The sequence below is a fragment of the Lupinus angustifolius genome, chromosome LG12, assembly GCF_001865875.1.
Source record: "Lupinus angustifolius cultivar Tanjil chromosome LG12, LupAngTanjil_v1.0, whole genome shotgun sequence".
NCBI classification, from domain to species: Eukaryota; Viridiplantae; Streptophyta; class Magnoliopsida; order Fabales; family Fabaceae; genus Lupinus; species Lupinus angustifolius.
Window position 1 is genome coordinate 15,555,360 of NC_032020.1, and position 14,724 is coordinate 15,570,083.

The following is a 14,724-nucleotide window of genomic DNA, read 5'->3' on the forward strand; positions in this document are numbered from 1 at the left end:
TACGTCTTGATGTAGTATTAACTTTGATTATAACCATTAGATTATTCTTTCCCTTGGCCTAATTTGGATGAGTATGCATGCACGGTCAAAGTAAACAAAAAAACTCGTGTCCTTCGCAAAAATAATGTCAGATAATATATTCCCCTACATTTTGTGACTTATTCGTAGATAAAAGAAAATACACACATATATACTGAATAAGATTTATGTAACTTTACAACATTAGTTTAATTTAATATTTAACTTGGTCACTAGTTAGAATCAACTTAAAAAAATAATTTCCATGGGCAAAAGAAAAAATAATTTCCATGGGCAACTTTAATTCGAGAGTGGAGTTGAAGGACCTTTGGAGGGTGACTATAGTTGATTCTCTTTCCTCAATCGAAATTCTCTTATAGTCTTATGTGCAAAGGAAATAATTGTAGATAATGAAGAACTAACATTGAATTAAAAAATGATTTAATACGCATATTGATAATGTAATTGTTTTTGTTTTTACTAAATTATTCACCATTTATACATTAAATATCATTATTTTCAAATAAAAGTAATACAAATTGATGACGAATAATGTGATGCGAGTCTAAAAAACCTTATATTAATGATACATATATTAAATTTATTAAAAAATAAACGCACTTACCTTAAGAGGATGCACTTTTGGACTAAATTTTATAAGAAAATGTCATCTTTATCACCTAAATCTTTTCATATTACGATGCCTTTTCAGTGAAACTCAACTATATACTCAACAATTTACTCTGCAAAGGACCACTAAGCAGAAAGGAAAAGAAAATGAGGGGGGAAGTCATTTATGTATGCATTTTATTATTTATTTATTATTAGTATTTTTTTAAAAATCATATGTTTTTGGGCTAATACCATTAAGCACGTAATAATACGTATTTAATGCCTATTTATAAATTGAGTTTTGAAAAAATAAAGTAGAGAAACAATGAACTTCAAGGTCATTTAGTAAGTATATTAAATAGCTCTCATGTCTTTTTACTCTTTTTATTACCGTTCACAAACTAACTAGCAAACACATTATCATACCAAAATTGCCATCAACATTTAGAAAAAATAACTCCCCGCGGAACACCATTAACAAGTTGCCAAATCTCATTGGATAGTAGCCAAAAGTTCAGCTATCTCTAAGGGACAAGAATCTTATGTTCCAATAATAGCCTATCAACATGTTCCTAACCAATAACATTTCTCAAAATAATATAAAATGTTAATTTTTGTTTTTTATAATTTTTTTACTCAATTAAGTAATACATTTTAATTTGCTTAATATATTATTAGGGACAACAATGGATACATATATTTGCATCCATCTCGAAGACCGCCAAGAGAACCACAAGGACATGCACACACTCACATCCTTTGGCGTTTTCATGAGCATTTGTCGACCATCCATAACAAAATAATTGAGTATAGCCAAAGCTCAACAATCACTAACGCAATGTTTCGATTGGATTGAGTAAAAAAATAAAATAGAAAAACTGAGACAAAATTGGAACAAGGATATCTTTATAAATGGAAAGACAAATACATGTTTCTTCACTTATTTATAATGATAAAAGTGTAATTTTATTATAATGAAGTAGATAGATGTGTCACAATGTTATATTTCTAATTTTTTTTGAAGTATTATTTATCCATCAATAGAGAGAATATTAACTCATAAAATTGTGTGTATATGTAAATTAATAATATTTATCAAGTAAATAAGATAAATAACTCAAATAGCATTTCAACTACTTTAGCCAAAATCTACTATAACTCAGTATTTTTAAGGGATTTGATTTTATGAAGTCACGTACTTTTGTGACTACAAATCCATTTCCTGATAAATATGTGAATATTAATGGTCTTTATCGACTTTAACATGATATGTCTCTCCTAATCTGCACCAAAAAGTCATAACAATATATAATGACGCTCCTAAAATCATTATCTTCGAGACTAGCTAGAAAAAGGAGCTTGCTCTTCCACAACCTTTTGCAAAGTTGTGCAATCATTGGTCATCATATCGACAACGACAACCAAATATGGAGCATGAATAAATATTGTGACATCTTATAATGATGCTCTCATTATTTGTAATATGTCATTAAGAATATTTACAACCCTTATTTATTATGAGATGGAGTGAATTATTATTACTATTATTGTTATTATGAAGAGGGTGTGAAGATTGCTTTAGACACGAGCATATGAGTAATCACTTACATTGATCAGAGATTCGGATGAATTTGTTTAAACTTTTCATCCTTTAATTTAAGATCACATGAAATTTATGATTTAATGCGTGTCGTGTGGAGAGAAACAAATTGTGTTGACGTTTCAACTTCAAGCCGTTACAACACTCCATGTATGCTTGATGCTGCGGAACAATTAATGTCCGATCCATATGTTCTGTCATGAAAATGGCGTTTGCAGAGAATTTTCAGAACATACTTTTTGCTACAACCGCATGTAAATTATACTATTACTCTTAAGTAGTAATTTACACCAATAATGTATCCTTCTATCAAATTAGCCTATACGTTTTTATAACACAATAAAAAAACAATGTGTCATCACACCTAGTAGTTTAGAGTGATAGTTTGGAACATAGTTTTCACATTAATTCTTTCAAAACCACATTTATAATACCAACTTAACAAGTTGTTAATTCATTTAGACAAATTGGACCACTTTCTCGTCCATGAAAAAAACATTTTGTCCACAGGGATAATTAGATACCCTACTTTAAAATAATAAAATAAAAAACTCACTTTTACACTACTTTTCCATTCATTAATATATATATATATATATATATATGTAAGATACATCTATGTAGTCATAATCTATTGGCATATCTAAGCTTAGTATGATGATAGATTACATATCTAAGTTTAGTATGAGATATTAGGATGAATTGAAAATCTGGGAATCTTCATCCCTAAAGCTCGCTTACTATGGAGATAGATTTTTCTCACTTATTCTAATTGCTTTCTTTATTTTTTAATTTCTGATGTAACAAAAAAAAAGAAAAATCTACCACCATATTTATCACTTCTATTTTAATGCTAACAGACGCTCTGCAACTAAAAATGTAATGGCATTTATTGATTTTCGAGTATACATAATGACGTATTTTTTGACTTTATTACGTTGAATTTCTTAGACTCTCCTTTTCTCACTGACTGAAATTATGAAAGAGCAACAAGGAAAATTTTAAAGACCTTACATAATATGTGGACCTTAAAGTGGCGAAATTACATGTGCGTCCGCTATACTTTTTGGACCAAATCTCCTATATTTTATGTTAGAATTAGTCGAAATATAAAAAAATTAAGTCAAGGTTTAACAAATTATATTTTTTATCAATCACATCACCATGATACTTAGAGTATTAAACAATGTAGTATATTTAATTTCATCCTTACGTTACGTATGGATTTCATTTTGAGAATGTGTGCTTGGCTTTTGCTTCCTTTGTATCTTGTAACTTCTGGCATAATTTGGTGAGTCAATAGAATAAGATATGGCTAACATGGTGGTCTATTTTGTATTATTCACCTCAAGTACTACTTTTTATCTTGTGGAAAAACTAGGTTAAAATGAGCATGAAAAGGTAATGAAGGTTTGCCCCTCATATCTAGGGGTGTAAATGTTCAAATTTGACTCGCTAAATTCAATACTTGAAAAGGCAAGAATGTTAAAAGTCTCGAATCGAGTAAAAATAAAAGTTTAATGTTTGAACCATGAAGTTATCCTCCTCATCTTTTTGGTTGAGATATCTTTATATGCTTAAATCCTAAAATAGCGATAGGTTATTGAATTGGAAGTCGTTGTCAATATAGATTAAGTGGAAGTCGTTGTCAATACTCAAAATGTGGGCAATGCTAAGAATTTCATAGTAAGTAGCATTGTAAATTAGATATAGTAAGTTATGAGAATCTTTCGTAAATTAGTCTTTTGGATTGTGCATTTCTTACTTGCTTAAATCTAACAATTTCATATTGAAAATTGACTTTATTATTTTAATAATGAGTTAAACCCCAGCTTTAATGAGTTAAGAGCTAGTGTACACTCATAATATTTTATTATTACATTATTATAATTTTATTTTAAATAAATTAAGTTCAAAATATTTGAACACTATGAGTGTGAAAACTTGTTATGAGTTATTTATTGTGTAATGATAGAAAAACTATGAATCATGATGTAATATTTATGATTATGAAATTGTATATTTTTCTTCTGCCTTTAGGTCTTCTACTTTAATTTAGTATAATGTTAAGAATATATATGAAAAAATTAGTCAAGTATTATATAAGTTAAACTCGACTTAGTTTTTTTTAAATAATCCAAACTCAAACTTTATATTTTGATTAATTTAAATAAATAAACCAAGTTAGAGCTACCTTATTTTTCTTTTGCAAGCCAGCCTCCAACTTTAACGGCACATATATGTTATCTCAATCCTTTGTGTCATTTCTTGTGTCAGAAAATATGATTTATCAAAAAAATATTTAATAATTATAATTTTAACTTAAATAATTTTTTCAACTAATTAGAGGTGGTGATACATGAAGTGGTCCAAAAAGTGGCACAACAAATATGTTCCTAAGTTTAAGGGTGGACATCTGCTATTTCAAAATAGTGTACTACTTCATGTACCACTGTTTGTGATTGGTCAGAAAAATAATTAATTACTAAAATTTTAATTTAAATATATTTTTTTAATCAATCACAGATAGTGATATATGGAGTGAGTTATTTAGTAGGAAGTAGATGTGCTGGCAAGTTTAAGTACTCTCCCAAGCTCATTTATATCCATACCCATACTCTTACCTGAACATTATTGCCACCCAACATATCAATGTTGTTATTATCTAGCGCACATTAAATATTGTTTACCATGCTAAGATCTCATATGGCTCTTTATTTTATGTTGCCCTTATCTTAGCATGGAACCAAACCTAAAAAACAACCATAAAAAGAAAATAAAAAAACTAACAAAATAAATTAGAAGAGTTAATAGATTTGCAACAGCATACTATAAGCTCATATTCAATTTTCATAAATCATTTCCATGTTTTAATAAAATAATAGTGATTATAACATAATTTTATACGGGAAGAGGGAGAAAATGAAGGGAAAGTGAAAGAAAGAGAATCTTCATCTGGAGCAAGAGTAGCTTCCTTGTTGTTTGATCATATATATTCTGTATTTCCACTCACCTTTCTCGTTTCTCATAGATTTGAGTCTGCTTTACTCTAACCAACTTCTCTACTCTCTACACTCAAACACACACTCTCCTGTTTATCCAAAGCAGTGGTGCGGTTTGTCAGTTTTGGTCAATCGATAAAGTTGTTACTTAGTAACTCAAATATCATAATTGGAATCCTAAAAATAATCTTTTAACTTTTGGGGTAAGGCTCCTACCCAAAAATCCGTTGACTACTAAGTGAGAGACTCGTGCAGTTGTTGGTTTTAGTGGGGTACCTCAGTTTTTTTACTTTATACCCCCTTGTTTTCATTTCCATATTTTCCTCGTCAAAAGGTGCTTTCTTTTTCTTTCTCATCTTTCCTTTTACTATTAAACTGAACAACAATTATTGGAATAATTACTTTACGTTGTAGAAGGGAAGCCTCTAGTTTCACAAGTCTCAGTTAAGCTATCATTTTCTGCTCTTATTAACCAAACATCCCAACTCTATTTTTCTCTTTTATTTCTTCTTCTCTGTTTAGTATCTGAGCTTGTAATATTCTCATTTTTTTTTTCAAAAAAAGCTTGATCTGAGAGTTATTTTTTTCACATTTATTTTTGAAGGTTTTAATATTCTCATTTTCTTTTTCATCTTCTCAGTTCAGAGTGTGTTAGGAAGAAACAGTGATGGCAGGAGGAGCTCCAGCACCAAAAGCTGATGAACCACAACCACATCCACCAAAAGATCAATTACCCAATGTTTATTACTGCATTACTAGTCCTCCACCATGGCGTGAGTGAACCTAATTAACTTTCATTTTTAAAAAGCACTTTTTTTATTATGGTAATTTTGTTTGTTTCTATAAATTATTTCCTTCCTTTTAGTTTTAATTTCCAGATTGTTGTTTTAGCTTAACAAATTATCAGTGGAGGAAATAAGGAGAACCAAAATCAGGGAAAATAAATGAGTTCTGGGTCTTTTAGTTCATGATTCTTAGTTTCATGGTTGTTCATTTTCAATTAATGAGTTATTTTGTTTCTCTAAGGGTTTTGCTCTGTTTTATGCAAGTAGCAACCGGATTTTTTTTACTTTTCTCATGATTGGGACTAATTTGAGAAGTCCTATTTCCAGTTGATTGAAATTCTTTTGAATAGGAACTTATTGTTTTCCCTTATCTATTGTAATTCTACATTAATGTTGATGTTCTTTTATTTTCAGATCTAAATTTGGTACTTTACAAACAATATTTATTACTAGATAATAATGAGATTGTTAAGGGGGAAAATGATTCTTGTTATTAAACTTTGGAGCACTTGATCATTTATAACAACACTGAGCACATGCAAAGAATTACGGCTTATTAAGGAATGCTGTTTATTTGGTTAAATTCCCTGCATGTTTGTTTTTTATGTTTTGTTACCTCCAATGTGTTAAATTCCCTGCTGATTACTCGTGTGTTTTTGCCAAAGCTACCGAGAGTAACTTTTGCAGCAAAAATTAAAACATGGTTCTCAACCAGGAAACTAGCCACGCCCTGAATGCCACATTCTATTGCCATGCTAAGTAGTTTCAACTAAAATATTAATGAATCTCCACTTCTTCCCACCTAAAAATCCTTGGACTCTGCTTTGTTGATAAACAAGACAATAATATCTGTTTTGCTTCTGTATTGATTTGATTTTATGTGACATTTGGGAACATTCTGTTGCAGCCGAGGCCATACTTCTTGGTTTTCAACACTATCTTGTCATGCTTGGTACAACTGTGCTAATTCCAACGGCTCTTGTTCCCCAGATGGGAGGTGGCAATGTGAGTATTAACGAATTAAAAATACTTGATGAATTGTTTAAATTTAATGTAGACTGATTTTGAAAGGGATATCCGACCAGGTTGCTCTTTTTAATATCTGGTAATGCTGCCTACTATAGACACACTACTAGACCCACATAGTGGGTCTAATCTTTCCCCAGACCTCGTGCAGTGTGACCTTTATAGCACCGGTTGTTTGATCGAGCAATGCTAATGCCTAATGAGACTTCAAATTGTCTATCTACACTCCCTATTAACCAATCAGTGTTTTAGGTTCAAATTTTACAAAATCATCATTGGTTAATAGAGTGCGAATGGACAATTAAGCATGTTAATACTCTCACCCTAGCTGATCAAGTGATTGAAGTTGCACTTTTCTCCTAGCCAAATAATATACACAGAAAGAAAAGAATATTAAATGAGAACTCCATTTTTTTGCAGGAGGAGAAGGCGCAAGTTATCCAAACACTACTCTTCGTAGCTGGAATTAACACATTATTGCAATCACTATTTGGGACTCGATTGCCTGCAGTAATTGGAGGGTCTTATACCTTTGTTCCGACGACAATCTCAATTATTCTTGCTGGTCGATTCAGTGATGAGGCAGATCCAATCGAGGTCTTGTGATTGGAATAAATATTGCAATATTAAATTTTGCACTGTTGATACTTGCTATGTTACTTTTTATTGTAAAGAGGATAAATGTGCTAATAAGGATTGGGTTAACTGGTTGAGGTTTGTGCAGACCTGAAATGGACAACTTCCCTCCCACCTAAACTTTTTTGCAAAAAAGAGAGATCATAAATTCCATTTAAGAAGCAGAATAAAACATTAGATCTTGGTCATTATTTGATGGAATTGTTTGGTCACTTTATTTACCTAGTTTTGCTTTTACCTTTTTTCTTATTCAGAAATTCAAGAGGATAATGCGGGCAATCCAGGGTGCACTCATTGTTGCTTCAACTCTTCAAATAGTACTAGGCTTTAGTGGCCTATGGCGTAATGTTGCAAGGTTGGTCTCAGGTTCTTAGTTAATTGATGCATTCATGAATGCCTTTGCCACATATGCTCATTGTCAGTTGTTTATACGAGCTGATTTGATGTTTGGACATTGGAGTACTATGCTTGAGTGATTTGTGCACTGCACTTTATATTAACTATGTGGTTCCCATAAACTGAAAATTAAAAGAACTAAATATTATTGTAACTGAGTGTTTTTTTGTTAAATTAAGTTCAATTTATTTCTTCAGGTTCTTAAGTCCACTTTCAGCTGTCCCTTTGGTGTCTCTTGTTGGTTTTGGGCTGTACGAGTTAGGCTTCCCGGGGGTGAGCCTTATGTTAGATTTACGTTGCTCATTTTCAAAGTTAATTGATAAACAAAAATATAATCTTGGTGTCTGGTCTGGGTGTAGGTTGCTAAATGCATTGAGATTGGGCTGCCGGAGCTTATATTGCTGATTTTTGTCTCACAGGTAGAGTTCTTTAAGTATGGCATACACCCATCTATATTGCAAAATCTTTGCAACGTGATATTTCTATGAAACTGAGTTTGTTAATGATTGTCAAGCAGTACGTACCAGATGTGCTACATTCAGGAAAACATATCTTTGGCCGTTTTGCTGTTTTATTTACAATTGCAATTGTGTGGTTATATGCTTATATACTCACTGTCGGAGGGGCCTATAAGAACGCTGCACCTAAAACTCAGACAACTTGCCGTACTGATCGTGCTGGCCTAATAGAAGCTGCTCCATGGTTAGTTATGGGATTTCATCAACTATTTACTCCCAGTGGTGTTTTTTCTTTGGCAAATGACTATTTCTTTACAAAAACATGATCTTCGTATTTACACTTGTTTTATGATATATCTTTTTTAAAAAGATTAAGGTTGAACCTTCAAGGTGTGGATGAAGTGTGTGGTAGAAAAATTCCTAGTCCTACTACAGGACTTTCTTATGAATATATTTATACAGTATATACTTTTTTATGAAAGTGGTGCTTTGTGGACTTGTGGCTAAGTGGTAGGAAAGAGAGATTCCTGTTATATGATTCAGTGAAACCGCACTTCTCTCAGTTTCAAATGCGAAGAATCTCATGAGTTTTGTATAGCAATAGGGTTACTTTATTTTTCATCCTCTTTTCTGTTGTCAAATTTATATGACCTTTTGTTCCAAAATCTGAGCTATAACCTGTTGAGTCCAATGCATTAGCTGTTGATTGTGTCATGAATTAGTAGAAATCAAGAGTCAACTAATCATTTTCTGGTGCATATATGTCACATTTGCCCTTCTTGAACCTTTATATGAAACTTTTGAGCACGGCGTAATTGTTGACATTCTTCAATTAAGATTTATTTGCATATTTGTTTTCATATTCATCAAAACATTACTACCTATGCATAGTTTGTGAATTGAAACTCTGAAGAAATAGTTTCTTATGGATTTTTTTTGTTTACAGGATACGAGTTCCATATCCCTTTCAATGGGGACCACCCTCATTTGATGCAGGCGAAGCCTTTGCCATGATGATGGCATCATTTGTTGCTCTTGTAGAGGTAATTTCTTTCCTTAGATCCTCCCAATTTCTTTCTAAGTTGGAATGATATTTTTCTTTTGTTTATTAATTGCTATGTCTCTTCCTATTCAATAACTATTCTAATAGCATCTAGCATTGCAGCTGGACATTTAGGACAACATATTATTCTTACCTTTCTTGGCAATAATTGACCTACATTGAAATTATAATGCGATTTTACAAATCTAGTAGCTTAGCATCATGGATGAGTTAAAAAATTGAATTTTTTAAGAGTATGGTTCTGAAGTTAGGTTTATAACCCTAAGAAAAGCTTTAGACTATAATCTGGCCAAATTGAATGAAAAATATGGTGTTCATTTATACCAACACTGTGATTAAAGAACTCGTCCTCTCCACTCCAGCTATTGAGTAAAAGTTGCCTCACCCATATATAGCTTTTATAGTTGTGCATTAGCTGTAAACTAGTTTTATAGTTGCCACTTTGCAATTTTCAATGAATAATATTGCTTCACTAAAATTAAATTAGATACTCACTTGTTTTGTTTGTTACGAGCAGTCCAGTGGAGCTTTTATCGCTGTTTATCGGTTTGCAAGTGCAACACCATTACCGCCTTCTATTCTCAGTCGAGGTATTGGTTGGCAGGTATGATGATAGCTAGTACTTCTATACTCAAATATCTGAAAATAACTTATTTCCATTCATAAATAAAGTAGTTGGCAAGTTCATAAATGATATTACTGATCAATAAGCATATTATTTTTGCTCGCCAGGGAGTTGGTATTCTGTTATCTGGATTGTTTGGAACTGTCAATGCATCCTCTGTATCTGTGTAAGACCATAATCGTTGTACTTGTAACTCTATTTTAATCCAGAGAAACAAATTTCTTATTGATGAAAGGATTTCTTTGGTTTGCATACAGGGAAAATGCCGGTCTTTTGGCTTTGACTCGAGTTGGCAGTAGAAGAGTTGTGCAAATATCTGCTGGGTTTATGATTTTCTTTTCAATTCTTGGTGAGTTGTAACATGATTTTTAGTGCTATTTTTGTAATTTCTCCATCTAGTTTACCATATTCTTGATCATTTTCCTCCTTTAACAGTTACTAATTTTTGTTTATTGTGTAGGTAAATTTGGAGCAGTCTTCGCGTCCATTCCACCTTCTATCATTGCTGCTTTATACTGCTTGTTCTTTGCTTATGTTGGTATGTCAAATTTATAATATATACTCAGACATATTAAGACTTTCGATTTATTTTGGTACTTACAATGAACAAAGTGTAACGTTTCCATTTTCATTCGCCATTTGTAGGTGCTGGAGGTCTTAGTTTTCTTCAGTTCTGCAACCTCAACAGTTTCAGAACAAAGTTTGTATTAGGCTTCTCTATCTTCTTAGGTTTGTCTGTGGCTCAGTACTTTAATGAGTATCAAGCAATCAATGGATTTGGTCCAGTCCACACCGGAGCAAGATGGGTATGGAACTATGGATTCGATATAGAATAAAACTAGAATCTATTATTAGCTTTTGTTATGAGTTCACTTACACTGAATTCTTATGTGCAGTTTAATGATATAATCAATGTGCCATTCCAATCAAAAGCATTTGTTGCTGGTATTGTAGCATATTTCTTGGACAACACACTACATAAGAAAGAAGGTGCTATTAGAAAAGACAGAGGCAAACACTGGTGGGATAAATACAAGTCCTTCAAGGGTGACACAAGAAGTGAAGAGTTCTATTCACTGCCTTTCAATCTAAACAAGTATTTCCCATCTGTGTAATTGTGTGCAAATGACCATAACTATATAAGGTGGCTTCATCAAATATTGATTCACCATAGTGACTGAAAGGTCTTGATTTGATCTCATATATTAGATTGGACCTTGTTATAGGCTACAACTATATATGAAACTAGTCTCCTTGGCTAGTAGAATATTTTATAACATTATTTTATTGCTTTTGTTCTGTGAATGTTGAACTGGAAAGAGGATTCATGGTAGTAATGTGCATGTTTTATTTAGCAAGCAATTGATTTATAATTATATTAGTTCGCTCTATTTACATCACACCTTGCACTTTTTAACTGTTATTTAACCTTATTTATTTAAATTTTACAAGTATAAGTCATAGCTACCATGATATAGACCAATTTTATTTCTGAAATTAATGACCCACCTATTTATGGAATAAGCAATAGTGTGATTCAAAATTACTCCTTTTTATTTGGGTTTAAACAATGGGACCTTAGCACGGGCGAGAATAAATTATTGGAGATTATCAAATGCTACGGATGTAATGCATATTAATGAGCTAAAGTTGATGATATTTTAGATTTGTTGCATATATTGATTCTACATTCGGATTTGCATTTGCATTTGATAATAATATATAACAAGGAAACCAAGGTCCATAATATATTGCCTGAAAGAGCGTGTCTGTATATTTATGGTAATCACATAGTGACTGATCTTGTATTATTTTTACTCAGTCAGCATATATTGAATAATATGTAACTTGATGTATCTATCATTTTTCTTATATGAGAATGAAAAAGGGTTAAACTAAATTATACTATTTTTGAAATGAAAACATATAGCCTTTGTTTGGTAGGATAGAATTAGAGTGAAGAGAAAAGAGCGAGAGAGAGTTTGGAGAGAAAGTGAAGATTTCTCCCCTTTGGTTGCGGAGGGAGAAGGAGAAGAGAGAATAAAAAAGGTGTGGGGTCCACATATATTCTTTCTCCTCTAGTGTGGTGAGAAAGTGAAGAGAGAATAGTGATTTATTTGAAATGTCAAATATACCCTCAAACTTTTCTATTTTTTTGTTTTAAAAGTGTAATATATATGATTGATAGTGTAAAAATTTATACATAGTCAATGCATCAATCATTATTAATTTTATTTAATTATAAATGATGATCGAAAATGAATAGTGAATAATACAGGGACAACTTAGAAAACTCACATGCTAACATTACATACATATTTTCTCTTGCTTTAAATACTATTAATATACATAAATCTTTTTTAAATATAAAATATTAATTAAAAAATTGAGATTATAATAAAATATAAAATAAAATTTATTTCTAATTAATAATAAAACAATAATTTTATTTGTCTTTTATTTATTTTAGTGACATTTTTGTCATTTGAACTATAACATCATCTATCTCTTCTCATTTTCTATTCAATCAAACAAAAGAGTAAGAGAAGAAAATATCTCTTTCTATTCATTTTCTCTCCTTATTCTCTTGTACCAAACATCACAAAAATCTACTCTAATTCTTCTCTTTCTCACCTCTTTCTTTCTCACTTCTTTCTCTCTTCTTATTTTCTCTTGTCAATCAAATAAAGCAATAGAGAATATAGGTGGGAGCCACGTGATTATGTGAGTTATAAAACCAGATCAGCAGAAAGAGTGGATAACTGATACGATGTTGCTTTTACTTCCTCGTATTAACTATTAACTAAGATATTATTTTCTCGTCAAACTCAATTGTCGACCATATATCCCTGTAATGTGTTTAACAAGAAAAGAAATCATTATATTCTTCACGCACACCCCATAATAATATCACCACTTCCCTAGGTCAAAATTTCATCCACCATTACACTAGGAAACAGGGATGACAATGAGGTTGGTCGGACAGAAGTAGTGTTTTCCCATTCTCAAACTTACGAGTAAATATATCATCATCTTCTAACTTCAAAGACAAAGTCATTTCTGATGGAAATTGTCTTAAATGTTGCAACCTATTTGGTTATATGAACTATGAAAATATGTTTGTCGATTTCAGTATCCGTTAGACATGGCACATCAGTTTCTGAAGTTCCTTCGTTACTAAACCCTGTAAAGAGAGTAATTAAGTTAGTTTTAGATACATAGGGAGCTCATCACCAGCAAAGTTGTATATACTATATAGTAATTAATAAAACGAATAATAGTTTAATTAAATCAAATAAAACTTTATAAAAACTAAAGAGTGGTTTCTAGTTGGAGCTAACAGAGTATTAGAGAGAGCGACCAATTTGGGTGGGCCTTAAATGAATAAGAATTAAGAAAGGCCAGGATGGGACTTTTTTTCATTATCAGATATGGAATAGACATCACTTTTCCCAAAAGTGTATTGCCAATTATATTCGGTCCAATAAAATTGAACACATATTAAAAAATATCACATTATTTATTTATGTTTTTTATTAAATTAACGGTCAAGAGTTAATTACACTGACATCCTCCGAGTTTTAATGAAATTATATAAATCACCCCTCACTTTTCTACAGCTATACAAACTTCCCTTAGTTTTTATACTTTCGTTACACTGACCACCCCTGCATGAGAAATGAGTGTAATCTTTTAAACAAAACATGTGATAAATGCAATTAAGTTAAACAAAACATGTATACTGTGAGGAAAAGTCCAAATAATATACAAATTAATGTATCTTTATTATTTTTTGTTATAAAATGCATCAACAGTTCGAAAAAGATATTGTTTAAATCGCTCTTATATTATATCGTAACGGACCAAAAATAATAATGAGGTACCGACTCATATATTATTTGGACTTGTCTCCATAATATATCATGTTTTATTTAACTTAATTGTATTTATCACATTTTTGTTCAAAAAATTACATTTATTTCTATGCATGGTGAGCAGTGTAATGAAAGTATAAAAATGAGGGGTTTATGTAGGTGTAGAAAAGTGATTGGTGGTTTGTGTAATTTCACTAAAACTCAGGGGTGTCGGTATAATTTACTCTAATTTTAATTAATAGGATAAGGATTGCAACTAGAGATAGCAAAACAGGTTGTCCGGTCCATTTTGCCCATGTCCATAAATATCTACAGCTCTGCCCGTTTTAAAATGGGCTTTCAGGTAGCGGGTAGTCTGCTAGCATTGTTAAATAATTAAAAAAAATAAAAAAATTCAAATAATAAATAAAATAAAATAAAGTAGTTGAAAATAAAAAATTAATAAAAACTTTGATATTTCATATGAAGTTGAATAAATCACATTAGATTACATTTTTTTTAGCAATTAAAAATCAGATCACATCATAACTTAGTTGAAAATTTCTTAAATTATGTTCGTGGACTGCCCACATTATCCAATGAAACGCTAGTGAACTTGACACGCAAAACAGATAAATTTGTAATATTT

General features: G+C 31.2%; 1 protein-coding gene across 6 annotated transcripts; it reads left to right on the forward strand.

The window, feature by feature from the left end:
* LOC109362490 (nucleobase-ascorbate transporter 6-like) lies at nucleotides 5,562-11,597 on the forward strand. Of its 6 annotated transcripts, XR_002109409.1 has the most exons (16): nucleotides 5,562-5,675; nucleotides 5,878-6,005; nucleotides 6,925-7,022; nucleotides 7,464-7,640; nucleotides 7,934-8,034; nucleotides 8,273-8,348; nucleotides 8,435-8,494; nucleotides 8,593-8,777; nucleotides 9,480-9,576; nucleotides 10,114-10,200; nucleotides 10,329-10,387; nucleotides 10,479-10,570; nucleotides 10,682-10,759; nucleotides 10,867-11,027; nucleotides 11,118-11,391; nucleotides 11,444-11,597. XR_002109409.1 is itself a non-coding variant. In XM_019608311.1 (15 exons), exons 2-15 carry the CDS (start codon nucleotides 5,900-5,902, stop codon nucleotides 11,334-11,336), a joined length of 1,596 nt encoding a protein of 531 aa, XP_019463856.1. In that variant the 5' UTR covers nucleotides 5,562-5,675; nucleotides 5,878-5,899; the 3' UTR covers nucleotides 11,337-11,597. The 6 variants fall into 6 exon arrangements, 5 of the variants coding, with proteins under 5 accessions (XP_019463856.1, XP_019463857.1, XP_019463859.1 ...); XM_019608311.1 differs by having other exon boundaries at nucleotides 11,118-11,597; XM_019608312.1 differs by having other exon boundaries at nucleotides 5,637-5,753; nucleotides 11,118-11,597.